General features: G+C 47.1%; 1 protein-coding gene across 1 annotated transcript in view; it reads right to left on the reverse strand.

Moving 5' to 3' along the window:
- The window catches only part of LOC144162920 (enteropeptidase-like), an 85,881-nt gene that overhangs the window by 20,982 nt on the left and 43,290 nt on the right, over positions 1-21,609 (reverse strand). The window contains exon 10 of the mRNA XM_077693646.1: positions 792-970. Within this exon, the coding sequence (XP_077549772.1) occupies positions 792-970 (179 nt within the window). The remainder of the gene's footprint in view (positions 1-791; positions 971-21,609) is intronic.

The raw sequence follows: 21,609 nt of genomic DNA on the forward strand, positions 1-21,609 counted from the left end.
TTGTTCGTAATGCCAACTTTCTTAAGCGGATTTTTTTTTATTCTCCTGCTCTTGGGGGGAGATGTATAAGATACATATTTTTGATTTTATCAGATCGTTTTTGTGAAAATGTTATTTTCTCAGTGTTTCTTATTTTTGTTTTTAGAAATTTCGTCTGACCAATTGCCACTATTTAGGCTATTATAACGACTACAGGTGTTATCTCCGCCAGTTCTGCATTTTTGTGTAAATGCGGGGCGTTATACGGTCCCAGCTGGCGGGGTACTGAGCAAAGAATGCTACGCCTTATAAGGAACCTGCAACACTATTGATAAACGCTTTCACTTTTTCCTTCGCGGCTGGAAGCACTGCCAAATCTATAGTTATCGTCAGCATGGAGCGGCACTGCGTGATTTGCTCGTCGCACCAGATACCCCTTCCGTTTCTGCTTTGTTTTTGTGGCTTTATTTTTAAAGTTGCTATCGAAAAGCGTTCGTTGCTGCAACTGAAGAAAAACCGGCCAACAGCAGCTACATGGCCTTAGTGGCGTAATTCCAGCCGTCGAAGAACGTCAAGAGCGGGAAAGAGAAAATGCTTTTGGGAGAATTTTCAAGTTATTTGATGGGCATAGAGCAGTAATTTTTGGCTGAGGTACCTTGCGAGCCCCTAATTAAGTACTGGTTGTGTTGGCTGACTACGCTCTGCATGCATTTAAGATTTCAAAAAAAAAAGATTTCAAAAAGGTGTTGCAGGGTCCCTTTAATATATCCTGGTGGGGAGGAGAAGGGGGGAGGACGTGAAGGCATGCTTACGCTAAACCCGAGTGGCGCCTGGAGCGTCACAGCGCCGCGGAAGTTGTGGGGCACCGGTTGGCCAGTGGCGAAGCCTGGAGTGAAGACATAGCCGCTGACTTGATTCGCGACATGAACATCTCGCCCTTCGGTAAGCGTCACTTGAACCTGGCGCTGCTGTGCGAAACTGCAGGTCACAGCTGGGCGAAACAAGATAAAAATCAATCAATCAATCACTCAATCAAACGACCAATCAATCATTCAATAGATACATCAATCAATGAATCGGTCAATACATCAACCAACCAGCCAATCAATCAATCAGTCAACCAATGAATCACTGAATCAATCAATTAATCAATCAAGAGATACATCAATCAATACGTCAATCAATACATCAACCAACAAGTCAATCAAATAATCAATCAATCTGTTGTGGCCACGTGCATTCATCAAGCAGTTGCGTTGGCACTCAAAAAAGTAAACGTGTCCTTATACGTAGCATGAATTACGGTAGCGTCGACGATGATGATGAGAGGATGGCCTTCTGCGTCTGATCGTTTGCTGGTCGTCTGCGTGTCCTGTTCTTCTGCGGCCCCAGTGTTCGCGCCGCTAATTTTACTTTCGAAATGATGATGAAAATGCGCATGATGTTTGAGGCTTGCCGCGTTGGACGGCGAGTGACAATAAGCGAGTGTCAGGCCGGGCATAAGATACAATTCATTTTCTACGTGTTCGTTATCGAGCCCTAAAATCGCAACCTATACTCGCCTTTCACAAATTCAAATTTCCAGTTTGAGCACCGGACTTTTATGAGTGTTGTGACACCCACGCGCAGTGTGGAAAAGGTCACGAATATTTTGAGCACCTGAGTTAGCATACCATTGAAGGAATGCGTCCTGAAATGTTCACTTTGGGGTTAACTTTAAATCGCCTGCTAAAAAAGCTTTTCGTTGCTGCGGCAAATGAACAAATGTTTGGAACGGCTGAACCTCTCTTGTGAACACTGCTTGGCATTTGGCAGTTAGTAGCAGCAACAAAAATAGATTTTTTTTTGCCACACGAGCGGCGCCACAGCAACAGAATCGCAGGGAAATTCGCATTGTGTAGAACAAGGCGGAAAAAACGCCACGAAGAAACAAAAGCCGTCCCAACTTCACGACGTCGTTTCGGGCACCCGGGAGGCAGGGGCGGCGGAACATGGGGCGCAGGGGGAGTGACGGCTCCCCCTGATGTACTAATGGGGCAGCACGGCTCACCCAGTCAAAGGGCAGCTATAGACTTCAGCCGAGCCCCAGACTGCTTCGGAAAAGTTTGTTTACCCCCAGAAGGGCTTAAGGTTTTGACGAAATTCGCTTCAATTCGCGGTCGTCGCGCCTTCCACCCCCTGCGCTCACCCCGGCTAGCCAGGCCCCCGCAGCGGGTCAGCCAAACAACATTTAGGAGTCGGTGTTAACCTGAAGCTTTGCGTGTGTGACGTAAAAGCCGAAATGGTCTCACAGGATGACGATATGTAGTTCTAGATTGTCTTTGCGACGCCAATGTCGTGTAAATAATCAAACAATGCAACTAACACTTTGCGATGAGATTATGGACACGACCAGGGTCCAAGAAAAGTCAGTGCATAAATGTGGGCTAGTTGGTTCGAACTGTGAAACACGGTTAAGTACCGCGGTAACAACAAAGAAGAGATCACACAGGACTAGCGATGTGTTTCACAGTTCTAACCAACTAGCCCACATTTATGCATTGACAAGTATTCTTTCTAGTACACTGGGCCCTGTTCTTCCCCTTGTTTGATGTGCCAACCCATCTGCATGTTCTTTCTTCTTTTACATACAGTAGACTCTCGATAAACGGAACTTCAAGGGACCGAAAAAATTAGTTCCGTTTAACAGGAGTTCCGTTTACTGAGTTAGATGTGTGAAAGTGCAAATTTATGTGTGCACACACTCTTAATACCATTTCATAGAACTACAAGCACTAGAAAGTGAATGTAGCTGATATTTTTTTCAGAAAGCAAGAAAACTACAAGCGGTTTAGGCACAGCATTCACGAAGTTTATTTAGCAACAGTGAGTCGCTGTGCACTGCGAAATGCATCAAGTATTTTTGTTGTTTGAGTCCTTGCAACTGCATCTTCATGGAGGCTAGAGGGCTGAGCTTCGCGAGTCCTTGCGAGCCACCGAATTTAGCAGACGGCAACGCGGTAATGAAGCGCGAATAGAACCACGATTGCACGAACGAGGCGGCAGGAGCTGAGCCCTGTAACCTCGGCGTCTTGAATCGAGACCGAACGACTGGAACAAGAACTGTGATGTTGCATTCGTTGCGATAACACGCCTGGCCACTAACGAGACGAGGCTTACGAAGATAACGAGGCTAAAAAAAATGGAGGAAAAAAAAAACAACAAAAACGAAACATCCGGAACAGTAAAAGGCTGATTTTCATGCCAATGGGTTTTCGGAAGAAGTCCAATTTCTGGTTTCGTTTACACCGTGACGCGGAAAGTTTAGTTATGATTACCGAGAGTTTTTTTTTTTTTACGTTATCTGAATACAAAAGCAACTAACTTACAGGCTACTGTTCCGTTTATTAAGCAGCAATGCCGTTTAAGCGATTTCCGTTTATCAAAATTCTGCTGTATATGCAAGATATACGCATGTTCCTGCATATATATTTTCTTTTGTGTGCGGTAAAAAATTTTAGTTGATGTCCAGCACTAGTCCTGTGCGGTCTCTTCTTCGTTGTCCCGCCTTACCGCTCTGCTTAACCGTGTTTCCGAGAAAAGCTTTCGAAGATGTAGAACCTTAGTTGAGGCACTCGATCTTCTGCGCGAGGTGGTTTCTTCCCTGGCAGCATGCCGGACATTCCAGCAAAATGTGCTCAACTGCTTCCGGCAATCCACAGTTGTCACAATAAGGACTTGTGGTTTGACCGAGGCGATGTCGGCAGGAGTTCGTGAGTGCTGCGTTGAGACGCAACCGATGGTAGAGAGTCTCTCTCCGGCGTGGAATCCACTCTTATGGCCTCATTCTGAGGCCAGAGTCTATTTGGGGTGCAGGAAAGGGTGTTGAGTTTCAGGGAAAAACCAGAGGTGGTTTCGTTCCTCTAGGCAAGATCCTTCGCTAGCGCTGCGGCCTCGTGCTTTGTGAGGAAAATGTTCCTTTCATTTCGCAGATGTAGCCCTCTCCGAGCTGCCTCATGCGCTTTCTTGTTGCCGATAATGCCGCTATGTGCAGGTATCTATTGTAGAGTCACGTGGTGCCCGGCGACGTAGGCTAGAAGGTAGGTGACGTCGCGGGATACACATGCTCGTGAATTCTGCTGGTGGCTGCCAAAGAATGTAGCGAAGGGCTTGTTTATTGCATGGAACTCACCACACGTGGATGAGGTTGCACGTTCAAGACAGTATAGAACAGCGCTTGTCCGCTTGTTCTCTCACATTCACTTCACTGCATCGTAATCATCCCCATCTGGCGTAGCAAGCAGTGCCGCTAGCAGAGCTGACCTCTCCAGCCCACATTAAAGAGTTCTCTCTCTCTCTCTCTCTCTCTTGTCCGCTTGTCGAAAAGAAGACGCCAGATGAACTGCCGTGAGATGTAAATGAGCCGTCAGTAAAAATGTAGGTCATATGTGGATATCGGCCACTGATGTGGGCAAGCGCGAGTTGAAGGAGGCAAATGTGAGGCTGAGTTTTCTTTGAGTTGAGGCCAGGCATGTTTATTTATATAGTGCACGGTGGTGGGAAATCAGGCGGCATATGGTTTGCCGCGCTTGGGAGGGTACAGATATCTTTATAAAGTTTATCGTTTCTGCGAATCTGGAATTGTCGTTGCACTATACAATACGGGTCAAAAAATTGTTTTTTGTGTGAAACCGATACCTATGGTATATTCGAACAGTTTCTTGCAGGCGAAGAACATCTAAGGGCAAGCAACCAGCCTCCGCAACTGTACGAAGACAGGTTCGCAGGACAGGCCAAGACAGGTTCGCAGACAAGTTTTTTTTTTTTTTTTTTTTTTTTTGCCGCAGCAAGCTGCTTTTTGCTTGCGGTCGACAGTCGCTGCAAAACAGGCAGGATGTAGCGCAGCAAGCCATCGACACAAGCTTTTCAGAGCAGCACCATCGATCGAGTGACTGCCCCATTGACTGCCGGCAAGGTCACCTACAAACTTGCGCCACCGCGGAAATGCGAGTACATAGGTATAGTCTCTGGACCTCAGGGGCCCAGGAGAGGTTCTTGTGCTGCTGAGCACGAAGACGTCGGTTCGATTCCCGGCCACGGCGGGCGCTTTTCTGATGGAAGCGAAAAGCAAAAACGCCCGTGAGTTCGAGATTTCGGCGCACGTTAAGATCCTCAGGTGTTCAAAAGTAATCCGGAGCCCTCCACTGCGGCTAGCCTCATCGCCGGTGTAGCGTCGGCGCGTTAAAACCCACAATCAATCAATCAGGAGAGGTTCCGGTCTGTAGTTATCCCAAGGTGTCTTTTGGTGCGCACATTATTTCATTTCATTTCATTTATTTTCCAGAACAACCGCTGGACGGTCTCCTGGGCTATAAGATGCAAGCTGCAGCTTGACTAGGCCCAGGAGCCGTTGTACATAACAACAACAATGCGCAACAAAACAGCAAAAAGTAGTTCTTTGAGGCTATGAAAAAACAAACGCAATGCAAGTTGTACAAATGATATAAATAATACAAGTTGTACAAATGATACAATTATCGTATAGAAATTGCAGGCGATGGCCCCCAAATTAAGGATTATTGGGTATTGAGTCAACCGCTTGCGGGTCAAAGCCATGGCTACGCTTTTCTTACTCTGGTCGAAAACGAGCTGACGCTATAGGTTCTACGAAAACTCCTCTCAACCATTCCATTGTTTGACATAAGAGCACCCTTGTTATATCGCACATTTCACCGGCGTTTTGAACGGAGAGAAAAGATTTCAACATGTATGAAAGCAGAGCGGTCACATAATAGAGAAATCAATTTGCTCGTCCCAGTGCGCCTGTTTATCGAACCATTTCAGGCGGAGAGAAAGGTAACATTACCACAAACGATTCACATCCGAATCGTGGAAGGTTGGCCCATTATGCGGTGGCGGGGGATTTCACAGTAGGTGCCACGGCTTCCGCAAAAGCTGTTTTGTAGGGCCTTTTGATTTATTGTAGGGTTTAACGCGCCGACGCAACGCAGGTGATGAGGTGCGCCGTAGTGGAGGGCTCCGGGTTAATTTTGACCACCTGGGGATCTTTAACGCGCGCCTAAATCTCGTACACACGGGCGTTTTTGCTTTTCGCCTCCATCAAAAAAGCGGTCGCCGCGGCCGGGAATCGAACCCGCGTCATTGGGCTCAGCAGCGCAACGCCTTCGCCACTGAGCCACCGCGGCGATGAGGCAATAATTTCTTTCGAATCTTGCTCGTATATATATACTAGTTTAGGCTGTGGTCCTCCACGTTTCTACCGCTTACCTTACGTGAAGGTATCGAACGACCGAGCACAAAAACCTGCGCTTTGTGCAGACGTTTGGTCAACTGCACAAAGCGTTTCTCGAACGGGCAGCGGTGTGGGTGAGATCGCATTTTCGTCTCAAACGGACGAACATTTTAACGAGAAACTTCTTCCAGCAAAGAACGCGCCCGCCCTATCAACAACAGCGACAAAACAACAGCAATAACCAGATAAGGCCCTTCCCAGTGATACATTTCAAGTGTCCAACCTCCGCTTTTTTTCTTTCCGGGATATAGTGCAGAGGCCCCGGCAACATCGTCTTGTGCGGCAACATTCGGATTTTCTTTAGTAGAAGAAGAATTTTAGAAGTAGATTAGAAGTAGAATTTTCTTTAGTATATGGCCCCATTACTCTCGGAATACACAAACACCCGTTGAGCAAACTTTCGTTCCGGTTAGTTACAAACCGACACTCAGCCTTCCACAAAGGCGTGCTTCATGGACCGGTTGTATTTTGGGAACGCCAGTCGTGAAATTTAAAACCGTTTTTTTGAAGCGAGAGCTTTCTTAGTGGGACCGACTGTGTCCTGCGAAAAAACTAATGCATTTCTCCATGGACCGGCTGGTAAACCGGAAAGCTCTGATAAGAACTCTGGACACACGGCGCGTGCGTGAAACCGGGCTTCCATTGTGTCAAAACAGTTACTCAAAAATCGCGAAAAATGGGACGGTTCTAGATCAGACAAAACCCAAAACCCACATCGATCGTGAAGAAGGATTACAATAGTATACCTTTATCTCATAAAACACGTATCGGTGTACATTTAGATCATTCGTAGATGCGTTTACTTAGTGCGCGAAAAATCGTCGCATGGGTTCACTCTTCGTTCGCTATTTGGGTATTTTGAAGGTTTGACTATCGATTGGACGCACTTATAGCAAATGTTTTCAACCACACCCGACGCAGTTTCGATGTGAGAAAAGCTTTCGCACTCCTCCCAACTGTCTTTAGGAATGTATGGTAATGTTCTTGTCACCTTCTTTTACACGACGACAACGCAACAACGATCGTTGGAGGCTACTCACCCGCGAGAAACACGGAGGCAAGAATCAACCGTCGGATTCCCATTTTTGACGCTCCACCGCTCCCAACAAATGGACTGCAGGCCTCCTGTGCGAAGGCCTCGCCCTTTTATACTTCCAAAAAGTCCATTCACTCGCGTTCGTCGCCATCGGCGAGGGGTCTTTGTCTTCCCGTTATCTGATAAGTGGTTACTACGTGCCCCCATGCAGGACGAAATCAGGCGCAAACGCATTACGAGTGCCTTGCGGACCTTCAGCTTTTGCGGGGAGGGCATTGTTCTGACGCGATTGATTGCCGCCGCGTTGGTGGCAAATTGCAATTCCCTTGAGTGCATCAACTTCGCACGAACTCAAGAGAGACACCAAGGACGGCCGTTAAAGATACGTTAAACAAAGCAATCACATCCACGCACTAATCGTTATATTTCCCACATGTATCGCAGCCAGCTGCGCTTCCAAACACACTGAAAATGCTTCCCAGTCTAAAATCACAACAGGAATACCGCAAAAACCTAACAACAATTCTTGTCGTGCGATAAAAAACTTTGTTGTAACAACAAAAGACCTGTTGTTGCGACGAAGCCATCTGTTACGACACACATTTCTGTCGTAACGACCAAGTGAATGTTCTCAACGGCAAACATTCCTGTAGTCACAACATAACTGCCATTTACGCTACTCTTCACAATGGGAAATAACTTTTAAACCATGTGCAACTAATTATGGAACATCAGGAAGACAGGAATTTTTCAAGACGGAAGATCAAATTCATGACAGGAATACGACACACAACAGAACATCAGAATCACGACACGACAAGAATACTACAAGACGACAGTACGACACGCGAAAATACGACAACACTACAGAAATGTTTCTTGTCGTCACTGTCGACTGGGTTTTGACGGCTATTTGCTGCATGCTTCAAAAATAAAACTTTTGTCAGTGGTGACAGATAGGCAGACAGAGAGAGAGAGAACATTTATTCAGCAGCGCAAAGGGGATCAGTTCAAGCTTCGCTCCTCTCCACGCCCTCTGGATGGAGGGGCAGACAGACAGACAGACAGACAGACGGACAGACGGACAGACAGACAGACAGACAGACAGACAGACAGACAGACAGACAGACAGACAGACAGACAGACAGACAGACATTTCGATGTCGAATAAACTTGACAGACCAACAGACACGTTTGTGCTGTAATAATTATATAATAGTAACAAAAAAAGTCCGAGTTCACCTGCCCTTCTCATGGGTTGTAAATGGCGAAAGCACGAACTGCCGGCCGAGACGTTTCGTTTCGCTTGCGTTGTGAAGGGCTTTGCAATCTTGTCTGTGGGCACGCTTGGTGCTGCGATCTTCCTCAAAATTTTTGTGGTAAAAAACTGCGCTAAGAACAAACGCTTTTGAAGAAGGAATGGACGACACGAGTGCCAACTATCAATTGCATTTTTATTAATTGATTGATTGATTGTAGGGTTTAACGCGTGGACGCAACGCAGGTGATGAGGCGCGCCGTAGTGGAGGGATCCGGACTAATTTCGACCACCTGGGGATCTTTAACGTGCGCCGAATTCTCGCACACACGGGCGTTTTTGCTTTTCGCCTCCATCAGAAAAGTGGCCGCCGCGGTCGGGAATCGAACCCGCGATTCCGTGCGCAGCAGAACAATGCCTTAGCAACTGAGCCACCGCGGCGGGTGCATTTTATTAACAGATACTGGTAATACATATAGCGGTGCGCGTGGAAAAATCAGAAATGTACAAGAAAACACAAGAAAAAAGCATGACCATGGGCATCTCCCCCTAAGCCACCAATGTTTGCCTCGAGCATTTCTACGTGCCCGAAAACGTAGCTGCGAGATAGCGTTTCTCACTCCTGTGAGAGCAACCGAAGGCTGACTCACGGAGGCGTCGATCAAGGATGTGGGGGGCGTCCATAATCTCTGGGGTTTGAGTATCCCTGTGCCGATATAAACACGTAGTTTCCGCTAACTTAGGAAAACATTGGCACACGCGGCAATGCTCTCCCTATAGGTGTGAATAGGCTCGGTTCTGGGAATAGGCTATAGGTGTGAATAGGCCGGTGGCACTCCCTATTTTCCTAAGGTGTCACGTAGGCTGAAAAAAATTCCCTGGCCATCTCCACTAACGTGAAACCTGGGGAGGGGCGAAGCACGCATGCAGTGTATACGCGCAATCTTGGCGCCTTGGCATTTTTGCCAACGGAGACGAAACCATTCGGGGGGTAGAGGTATACAGCTTTGCTTTAAAAGTCTCTTTGAAGCACGAAGTTCTCTAGTGCGAGGCGTAAACGAGTGCCCCGGAGTTTTTTTAGTACGCGTTACGTGTTTCGGTGTTTTTTTTATATGTTCTAGCGCGAGGCGTGAACGAGTTTCCCGGTGTTTTAGCGCCGCGAATACATGAGACGATTACGACGACGACGACAGGAGACGCCAACAGCTCCAGCCCCTAAGGGGCTTTGCTCCTAAAAGGTAACGTCTCGCTACGAGGTTTGAGTCGTGTTCTCCGCTCCGTTCAAACTGAACCAGCTGAGAGAGAGAGAGAGAGAGAGAGAGAGAGAGAGAGAGAGAGAGAGAGAGAGAGAGAGAGAGAGAGAGAGAGAGAGAGAGAGAGAGAGAGAGAGAGAGAGAGAGAGAGAGAGAGAACTTTAATGATACAGAGAAGACAGGCCAGCCCGAACTTGTCTTGCTACTAATGATACAGCGAAAACAGGTAAAACACGCGAGCACACAAACACCACACAAAACCGCAAACCAAACGTAAACACTAAGATACGACTGCCGCCGGTTGGGAGCGTGTGAGGTTTCACACGGAAAGAAATTAGTGGAATGCGACACAGGGGTTGTGTATGGTACCTGCAGCCAGATATATACGCCGGGCCGACCGGCAGACCTTCAAATATAAGAGAGAGCGAGGAGCACGCGCCTGCTGTTAAGATACGACAATATCATCACACAGGGAAGCATTGCCGCGTTGTCGGGAAGCATTGTCGTATTCTTGTCGTGTCGGGATTCCGTTATTCTGTCATGTGTCGTATTCCTGTCATCATTTCGATGTTCCATCGTGCCAAATTCCCGTCTTGTCGTGATCCCGATGTTCCATCAGTAGTTAAACGGTTAAACATTGCTTGAATGTTTTTACCCATTGTGAAGAGTAACTTAAATGGCAGTTCTGTTGTGACTACAGGAATGTTTGCCGTTGAGAAAATTCGCTTCGTTGTTGCGACAGAAATGTGTGTCGTAACAAGAGATGGCTTTGTCGTAACAACAGGACTTCTGTTGTCACAACAAAGTTTTTTGTTGTACGACAGGAATTCTTGTTAGGTTTTGCCGTACTCCTGCTGTGACTGGGTCTGCACAATAAAAGTTTTAATCATCATAATCTGTTCGCTTACCTTCGGTGTGAGTCCTGATAGTTACGTTCCCTCTTCTGTTAGAAGAGTTACGAAGACAAAACACAAGTTTGGTTTACGAAAAAGACCGCTTTTGTCCCGATAACAATGATACCAATCTTATCGCATACTTCGAACAAATAATCGAAGTATTAAAGAGAACATGTGAAGCAATGGTGACTCCCCAGGCACTATCCGGTTATTTTTCTATGACGTCACAGAATCTTGCTTGATTGGCGGTCGCCGACCTAGCTGTCACGGCCAAGAATCATGGCTGCGCGGTTGTAGTGGGACTTTTAGTTCCGTTTTATCGTATCGCTTGAATGCGAATGTGCGGCTAAAACACTAATTAAAATGATTTCAGTGCTAGTTCATAATTTTTCACTCCTGCCCATATTACGTCACTGTGACGCGAAATTTGAAGGTTCTAAGCGAAGCTTCTGGCCTCTCACTGGCGATGTCCGTACGCGAAAACGCACTGCAGGGAGGCTAACTTTCACTGACGATGACGATGATCGTGGGTGAAGTGTTGAGAAATTAAAACGCTTCACTGAGAAGTTGGCGACCGCTCCGTTAGGCCCGCGTCCGCTAAAAGTTGATGCAGAGCAGAGCAGACCCAGGCGGCACAGAAAGTGTGCCCCAAGACCGGCCCGTCTATGGCCGCTTTCTGGCATGTCCAGCCAGCATCCAGGTTATGGCAGCCACTGATCATGCGGTGAACGGCCAACATTCGGCAACCAGCGCTTCGGTATTTTTCCGTCCGCCCGTGTCCGGACGCACAACGGCAGCTAACCGGCTGCCAGATATTCAGTTCTCTTACGGCTGCCGATGTTGAGAAAGAGAACGGCCGAAGTACGGCCTTAGGGCATCCGTTTTTTCTTCGGGAAGAGGTAATCGGCCGAAGCACGGCAAGCGACCGGCCACAGAATATGCGTATTCTTGCGGCAGTTGGTGTTCGAAAGGAGACCGGCCGGAGCGCGGCTCCCGTGCATTCGTTGTTTCAACGGTGAACCGCGCGCCCGGCGGTAGAATATTCGTTTTCTTCGGGCAGCCAGTGTTGTGAAGGATACCGGCCGACGTACGGCCCCAGAATATACGTTTTTCATTCGGTTAGCTGTCCTCGGCCGAATTACGGCAAGCGAATGGCCACAGAATATTTGGCAAGCGGTGTTCAAGAGGAGACCGGCCTACGTAAGGTATCTGGTTATCCGTCATTTTTTCGGCAAACGGCATACAGCCGAACAACGGCACGCGCCTGGGCGCCGAGAATTCATGCACAGACGTGTTTGAAAGGAGACCGAGCGGTTTTTTTCTGGGGGAGAAAAAGCCGTTAGGGAGCCGAACGACGGGGACGCGTTTTTCATCCGCTCCGTGTTTCTACGTTTTAAATGAACGAACATCGTTTGTCAAACAGTAATGAGTGTTATCGGTGATGGGGCAAGGTGCAAGGACTCACTGGACATTAGCAGGGAACCTTTTAGGCCATCGAAATGTCATTAATTGCCACAAAAGACTGTGCTACACCGACGGGTGAGCTAAGCCTCGCCAGTCATCGCGCTACCACGCCTCTGCCACCGGCTTCGTCGACGCATCAGCTTGAGGCTATTCACCCCCTCAAGAAATGGAGAGCATTGGAGATATCGACCCGGCAGAGATGTCCGATCCGAGATGGAGATGGTTCACCAAAATAACTGGCCTTCAAGGGCGTCGAGCAAGCGGCCACCACGCAGGAGCTAAACCGCCACCATGTGAAGGACTCCCCACCAAAGAAAGGCAAGTGCGAGCAAAAGCGCAAGTTATTCTGCTTACAATTAAACTGCGACAAGCAATGTTGCACTGTGTTGTTGGTGATAAACGTAGAAGAGACTCGCTCGTGCATTGGTAGGATCAACTTCATGCCCTGCACTATGTTACTTCATGGGATTTTACGACTTCGCCTATTTAGAAAAAAATAATAATTTTAAATTTTCGATAACAACAGAGCCTTGTCACTGACGAAGCCTAGCTGTTAATTTAGTTCCGATGTTTGAAGGTGAGCTTAGATACTCTGGGGATATGACTCATTTGGTTAAACATAATCGCCAGCATCCTAGAAAACACGGATTTTGTCAGGATTTTCTTGCTCAACGCAGATTGTTGAGTTCACGCACGATTTGGCTCTTGCAATAGATAAGCTTAAAGTGGTTGACTGTATATTCTTGGACTGCAAAAAAGCAAATGATGGTTTTCCATATCACCTTCTGCGTAGTACATTTTATCCTATGAACTGAATGAATCGGTTTTTGCATTGTTATTACTATGGGCCCTATAGCTTTGTTCAAAAGTACTGTGTAGTTTACCGGACTATAGCGAATGAACGTGATTCCGTATACCTGCAGCTTTATTCGAATTTAATAACATCCTGGTGTGCTGATTCAGAAAAGTTTTTGGATGTTAAACAGTGTGTTAACGGCACCTTTACAAAAAAACCTTCATTCCAATTGAATACGTATACCGTAAAAATATGCTGCTGTGACAACGGCCGAGGAATATAAATACCTAGGAGTTTATTTAGGGAGTGGTTAGAGGTTAAATAGGCAGGTTCACACCATAAAAGTTACGGCTGCATATTTTTTTGGCTTTCTGAGACGAAATTTCAGTGAACCTCCATCTAACTGAAAAGAACAACCGTATTTCACTCATGTGCGCTCAATCTTGGAGTACGCATGTGTTTTCGTGGATCCCCACACCAAAGAGCTGGTTGATACGCTCGAAAACATACAGAATATGTCAGTGCGATTCGTATTAGGTAATTGGCACGCTCAACTTAGCATGAGAGAAAGTAAAAGTAAACTGAAATGGCAGGACGTGAAAGATCACAGACGAAACCACAAGTTGAACTTTTTTCGTAATATCTATTATTCGAAAACTGGAGTAGAAGGGGAGAAGTATATCCAAGCGCCACTCTACGTATCGCAAAGTGGGACCGCTAGCTTAAAGCAAATTATTAACTTTCCTTTAAAGGTGACGCCTTGCGCGATTCATTTTATTTTACATCAATACTGCAGTGTAATTATCTTCCACGTATGATTGCATTAACTCTTTATATTGACGATTTTCAGCGCGCTTTGTAGAAATATTTTGTTATTTTGTCTCATATTTAATGCTTAGTGTTATGTATCTCCCTTCTGTAATGCATGAAAAGGCAAGCAGGCATCAAATAAATAAATAAATAAATAAATAAATAAATAAATAAATAAATAAATAAAAATAATAAATAAATAAATAAATAAACAAATAAATAAATAAATAAACAAATAAATAAATAAATAAACTTCCAGAGGCGCAAGTTTGCCTCCGACGGGTTGAGAACCCTACGCATTCAACCTTGACCAATAAAATATTTATTGCCCTATTCGTTGCAGTATGCAAGGTTTCCTGTATGCATGCCACAATTGCTATGTTATTGGTTTGAAACAAATTATGTAACTCTAATTTTACGCCTTTCCTTGCGTGAACACAGAGGGATACAACTGCAGCCACCTGAAGCAGGGCGTCATTCGCAACGCGTCTAGAATTTTTTGAACGTAGTATGACATTAGAAGAAAATTAAGTTCTTTTGACTATTAAGTGGTGTGGACGTATACTCATGAAAACAACATTAAAATAGATTGAAAATGAAAGTACCTGTTCGCTCCTTCTTACGATCAGCCCTGCGCAAGATCATAAGAAAAGTTGATCGAGTAGATAATGTCTTTGCAAGAAAAATGGGCAAAAACTGGAGATACACTTTTTTGTGAAGGAGTTATATTAAATGCTCCTGAGTATTTTGTTGAGAACCAAAACGCTTCGTAAAGGCATTCACGCCGGTTTTATATACATCAAAATTGGTCAAGCAACTGTTATAAAAATTGTTTATGTAATCATAGCATGAAAGTGTTCCGGAATATTGCCCTAAAAGAAATTGGCTAAAAGCGGCGCAATTTATCTATCTGAAATTCAACCCACTTAAGTATGCGCCCTCCGCCGCCCCCCCCCCTCCTCTTTCCCTGTTTATTACAGGTAAGCCGCCCCACAGAGGATATCAGGACCTGGACAATACATCCATTCAAGCTCTACAAAGGACTGAATATTTTCTGTGTTCGGCAGTAAAAGAGGCACAGCAATTAAAGGAACGACAATTTGTGAGCACTGTTTAATAAATAAATTTTGCTGTCAACTGAGGCTGGTAATTAAGAAAGGCTGCGCTGAAAGCTTGACGGCTGGTGGTTGCGCGCGAGCTCACTTTGATGTGGCTTCATTGGACCCAAAATGCTGGGTTTGTGCTGCTTCTGCACTGCGCGAATGAGTCATCTGCTTGCGCGACATGCAGTGAACGGCCTCAGTACAGTTAACGTACTGTGGCTGAACTCCAATGCCCATAGCACGGCCGTATTTCCGGTTGCTTTAGTCCGGCTGGAGTCCGACGACCGCATCTCGGCTGTGCTCCGGCGGCAGTACTTCGGCCGTACACGGGTAGCTTTGGAATGGCCGGAGCCCTACGGCTGGAATCTGGCCGTATGACCGGAAGCCGGTCGACTGGCTGACGGACACTGGCCGTTGGACAGCCATGGGAGTACGGCCGTATACGGCCAAAAGGCCCACATTTGGACATGGGCCGAACATGGCTGCCGGAAAACGGCCGGACAGAAAATCACCGGCCAAAGTACACCGGCCTGTTTTAGGCCGAACAGTCCAGTGCTGCCTGGGGAGCTGGATCAGAGGGGGGAGGTGACGAAGGCCTGCGTCGGTGCGACGTATATAAGCCTAACGTCATGTTCTGGGGTGGACATCTCATGGTTACCTGAAATGAGGAACCACCCCACCTAAACTTAGCTCAATAAAAAAATGTGTTGTCTCTCTCTCAAAAGCCGTTACCCAAAGCTCTACGTGCGATGAGAATGACGTTGCTCTGCAAGCCGTAAGGCTTTTAGCCGGATGACGTTAAGCCTAATGTCGCATTTTTGAGGTTTGGGACTTTAGGCCTAACGTCACATTATGAGTATAAGGATCCTTCGCTGCCCAGAAGGCGCTGCGCAACCGGCTCCCGGGCAGTACTTGCGGGTAGTGCAAAGCAGCGGGCGTCCCATAGGATCCCGTGTTGAAAGAAGCAAAATGAACTTGATACTCCCGATTATTTTGCCACATGGCCTTCAGCCCACCCCCGAAGCGTCCAATCTCTTCCGGCGATCAGCTTGGCATTTGGGAAAAAATCTTTGCAGCGCTAAATACGTAGTACAGCGTCGACGAAAGGGCTGGGATGGTGACGGCGCCCTTCCACTCGCAGGTTCACCGATCGATGGTCGTATGAAGTGGAATTGTAAGTGAAAGCTTCTTGTTTAACTAATAAACTTGGTGACTAGGACTTTTCAACAACGGCCGATCAGAAAAGAAGAATAACGCAATCGGCGAAGATAGCGCGTAAAAGCCAGATAGTCTGGCGGACCGCAGGCTCGACTGCTGCAGTGCGCCGCGCTTTTCCGCACCTGCGCACTTACGAATGAACTTTCGTTAAGCACTGGTTGCCTGCGTCGCCGGTACGAATACATGGTGCAGCGCTAGCTTGGCGTTTTATTGCGTGACTCGGTGACAAAATGTAGCGAGCGTCAGAAGCATGGAATCTGTTTTTTGATTCCGAAAGTAGGGGCCCTAAAACAAAGGGGTCTGGCGAATTCAGTGGTCCTTGTTTGCTCTCACTTATTTAATTACGCTCTTGCATCATATATTACCAGTTCGCGCTTGATAGACTAGAATAAGGGCCAGCAACGTTTTGAGGTGTAGGGCTGAGTCGCATGAAGCCGACATATGGCGGAAGGCTGGACAGCAAATCAGGTGGGAGGGGGAGGGGGGAGGGGTTCAGGAAAGAGAAAAATTCAGAAAACTGCCAATAATATTCGACAATAATCTGGGGATTTGGGAAGATGGGGGACAATGCAACTGGAAGCGATCAATTCTCTGTACTTGTCTCACCGTCTACCCCTTATGAGGACAAAACTGGCGTGTGGGCGTTCAGATTATTAGCGGCGACCCCTGCACTAGAAGATAACCAACCAGTCAGTGACGATCGTATGTACAGCCGTGAGCTGAAGTAAACGGACCACGGGAGCGGTGGCCAAAACTAATCGCTGCGCCGTCTGGTTGCGCGGCGCCTGCTGTCGAGATCGCACACAGCGCAGGCGCGGCCTAGCAGTACAGCACACATGCCGCTATCGCTCGCTGCTTCGCGATTGTCTCACGCTCCGATAAATTGACGCCAGGGGAATCACGCCGCGCAGTTAGAGGAACACTGCCGGGCACCGCCCTATCATTGAAAACGATGCGACTCACCTGATAAGTGGCAATGGTGCTACGATGCCACACATAGCGTGCTGTGGCTGCGTTGGGCTCGTAGCCTTTTTTTATTCAAAAAGCAGGAGGGTTCTTTTTTGTTAAGTGATGAAGTTTCTCAGTTGATATCTGCTGTCTTGTTGTTTGTTCGAGTTCGTGTTGCGTGTTGTTCGTGTTTTTCGAGTTTCGAGTTTCTGCATGAGAGTGACAGAGTTGGGTCCCATAGCTATTTGTGTACACAACAACAATTGACTGTTTTTGTGGCCGCTCAGCGGCCTATAGTATTGGCTAATTGATAGGTCCTCCTCACTCTACGTTGAGACGTCTCTTTGGGAGGCGGGACTTTTGTAATTAAATAAAGATTATCGCGTGGTGAAGGAAAGGGCTGCCCGCAGGACTTGGGATTTGCCCGACCTCTGATTTTTTATGCCAGTGGTACTCGGCCGGTAGCGTGCCAAAGACTCCTTCTGTGCTTGCAAAAGTGGTGAGGGACCCCACGTTGAAATATGTTGATACGTGTCCTATTGTCGCACAATTAACCGTTGCAGCCAAAGTCGCTCATACACATATATCTATGCACGCCCTTTGAGTGTGGCTTTTCTGCATAATTTAACCGTTGTGCAAAAAGCCAGCTTTAAAATTTGTGCTGTGCGGGCGCGTTATTCTAATATGTCATGCGGCAAATCCACTTTTTTTAGTTCGTGGCAGGGTTTGGAAAAAAAAGGAAGTTGGGAGTATCGCGGAGGGACCCACGGAGTCCCTCTTCTCCCACGTTCCTCTTTTTGTCTGTGGACCCCCATCTATGAACGACAGCCCTGTGCAATGCTTTGTAAAATATTACGTGTAAATAAACTTGGCTGTTTTGAAGTATACCGTCGTTTGTTTGCCGCATGTCGTGGACCATAAGCTAGTAATATTTTTATCTTCAATCGTCGACTGAACGACCCTCTTTTGATCAAATACTTCAATTTCAACTCATGGCACAGAAGTGCGCAAGAACTGTCAATAATGTTTTCAGGTGCAAATAAATCTAATCGAAAAATGTAGTTTGCATGCAGTTCGATAGTCGCTGGGAATTGAAGGCGTGGTTCAATGGTATCTCATATCGCAATATAGTTTTTGAACATAAAATGTATGTGTCGGTGCCTCGAACTTGAAAAATTGCGAAGCTGGATTTTCCCGAGCAATTGCGAAATGGCACATATGCCGCATGCGGCAAACGAAGTTTCATAAAGCAATGCAGTACATACCTAAACACAGCAGTATTTGTCAAAACCTTGGCATGTAAGGTTAGCATCAATAATTTTCCCAGTTCGCTGATATTCTCGGGAGGCTGTGATTTCGCATCTATCCTCAAAACCGACAAAGATGGTGTTCTGTTCTTCGAGTGTCCAATGATTTTTGTCTGCTTTATTTTCTGCTTCAATATATGACGGGGGGGGGGATTGCAAAAAAAGAAAAAGCCTGAAGCCCGAGATAATCACCAGCGCGCCAACTCTGCCAGCGGAGCCGCGTTGCCGCCGATTGCGCCAGCGCGCCATTTCCACTGAAGGTGTGTGACCCGCAGGCAGTAAAAGGGCAGCGCGGCTCCCCTGGCGTCAATTTATCGGAGCGTGAGACAATCGCGAAGCAGTGAGCGATAGCGGCATGTGTGCTGTACTGCTAGGCCGCGCCTGCGCTGTGCGCGGTCTCGACAACATACGCCGCGCAACCAGACGGCGCAGCGATTAGTTTTGGCCACCGCTCCCGTGGTCCGTTTACTTCAGCTCACGGCTGTACATATTTGGGCCACGCACCGTGTATGCGGCTGTGTTATGTTATGTAAATATACAAGTACACATCTCTGCAGGCAGCGGGCGTGCGATTTGGTGCTTGTTTTGCGTCCTCTAATCACGATTAATTTGTTTATTGGACGCTATTGCCTCACCTACTCGCTAGTATGTATGTGCCCTGCCCTTCGTAAAGCGTGCGGCGTAAAAGTTTAAGCAAAAATAATTTAGTTTGGGACAATACAAAACAAAATTTCCACTCGTTTTCAAGGCGGTGCCAGGCCAACAGTGTCAGCTGATTCGGCTGCGCTTATCGCGTCCGCTTGCATGCTCCCGTTGAAAAAAGCTTTTGCAGTTACCTCAGCGTTCTGTGTTTATGCTACTTGTAAACTTTTCTTTGTTGCCCGTACGCAAGAAGAAAGAACGATAATTATCGTGAGGAAGTTAAACCACCCGACCTAGCGATACTGTCCTATGCGGTGACGATCACGACTGCTCGCTCAAAAGAAGGCCGATAAATCGGCTTGTTGTAGCTTATATTATTTTCTTTAGCCTCTGCAACTACAGGTTTTCCCGCTCAATTTAATCCAATCGCCATACAATTTAATCCAAGCGCCAGCCAATTTAATTCAAGTGTCATCTAATTTAATCCAAACGCCATCGAGTTTAATCCAGGTGCCAGCGAATTTAATCCAAGTGCTACCAATTTAATCCAGCTGTCGGAAGGTTATTCAGGGGTGTTCTGTGCGGAATTAGGCGCAGCTTTGCGAACTTTGTTGCGCGTGGTGTGGGGAAGACGTGGTGTTTCTTGATCCAGTATGTGCAAAATATCTTATGCGAGCAGCTTAATATACATTTAATAACACGCGCAGACCGTTGCTGTGAGCTGATCGTCTGCGAGAGCGCCGTCGATAACACACGTCAGAAGTATCGTCTGATCTTCGTGCAACAATGCCTTCAGAAGCTCCTTTGATAAAGACACATTACTTAAATGCCATTTGCATACAGATTTTCAATAATCGAATGCTTTTCTGCAGCGTCAAGCATTATTTCCGAATTATAATATCGTCTGCGAGATCGTCAGAAATATCGCCTGCTGGTGACAGAAGTGTCGTCTGCTCGCGTAAAAATACGCTGCCAAATCTGCTAGGGTAACAATACGCGAGCAGACGATACTTCTGACGATTTCGCAGACGATCACCACACGCCGCCAATGGATCAAACGAAACCGCTCTCCTGGTCTGTGAGTGTTAGTAAGTGTCCATTAAGCTCCGCGTATATGATATTTTGCACATAAGGCATCAAGGAACACCACGTTTTCATCACACCATGCGCATCAAAACCCGCAAAGCTGCGCCTAATTCCATACAAAACACCCCTAACAACCTTCTGACGGCTGGATTAAATTGGTTGGCACTTGGATTAAAGTCGCTGGCACCTGGATTAAATTCGATGGCGTTTGAATTAAATTGGCTGGCGCTTGAATTAAATTGTATGGTGATTGGATTAAATTGAGCGGGAAAACCTGTACTTTAAGGGCTTCAGTATGCAGTCATATAAACGCGTCACAACGCGATTAAACTAATTACGACCAACTTTTGCTCTGGCTTGTAATTGAAAACACATGGAGTGCGGCAAGGGTCGTCTGCTTTTGTAATACTCGGACGCGTCTGACGCGAGGGGGCGCTATATGTTGCTAAACTCCAGCGCATGAGCCCTATTAGCACCTTGAACCGGCACCAAATCTAAAAAATTCCCCGCATTTCCCCGAGGGGAAGAATGTGAAAGTGCGAATGCACGAGTTGAATTTGCGCGGTTCGGAAATGTTCGCGAAAGAGAGATCACACACACACACGCACACAACTACAAAGAAAGAAAGATGCATTTATTCACAGACACCTATTTGTGTTGTTGTACTTGGATTGCTAGAGCGGATCTCAGCTTTGAAATTTCGTGTCAGTACTCCTTTAAGCAGGTGCATTAGCCCTTCTCATGCCCGATTCTTGGCCAATCCCCCACGTGGGTATGTGCCATGTCAGCGGCCAGGCAGCGCGCGCCCATCTCCCCCCGTTGCCAGGAAGACGAGGAGATTCCTGGCCAATCCCCCACGTGGGTATGTGCTATGTCAGCGGCCAGGCAGCGCGCGCCCATCTCCACGTGCGCGGACATCGCCGGTGGACGCAGGTTCAGGGTCGCTTAAGAAGTGCATTGCACTTAAAAGTACTCACTGTACACCTCGCAGCAGGTACCGATTCACGCCGCAGACCCCAAACACAAAAGTTCGGCCTACAGAGTGCATACCCGAGAATCGCTGCGGTTATTCGAGAAAAGTAGCGGGTTCGATTCCCGACCGCGGCGGCCGCTTTTTCTGATGGAGGCGAAAAGCAAAAACGCCCGTGTGTACGATATTTCGGCGCACGACCCGCAGCGGTGGCTCATTGGCTAAGGCGTTGCGCTGCTGAGCACGAGGTCGCGGGTTCGATTCACGGCCGCGGCGGCCGCTTTTCTGATGGAGGCGAAAAGCAAAAAACGCCCGTGAGTACGAGATTTCGGCACACGTTAAAGATCCCCAGGGAGTGAAAATGGTGAGTTACTAAATTCAGACAGACTAGTTGTTTTGATTTGAACGAAGTTGAATTTTATTTTAATGGCCGCTCCGCATTAAAAAAACGCGTTTACGCCCTCCCCAGAGAGCGGATTCTAGAGGTGGTGAACATCTGTCAGACGGCGTCATGCCGTTTCTGGTGCACGACAGTTCCAGGCATGGAAAAC

Source organism: Haemaphysalis longicornis, unplaced genomic scaffold (genome assembly GCF_048455015.1).
Source record: "Haemaphysalis longicornis isolate Haplotype H1 unplaced genomic scaffold, Haemaphysalis longicornis Haplotype H1 scaffold_12, whole genome shotgun sequence".
NCBI lineage: Eukaryota > Metazoa > Arthropoda > Arachnida > Ixodida > Ixodidae > Haemaphysalis > Haemaphysalis longicornis.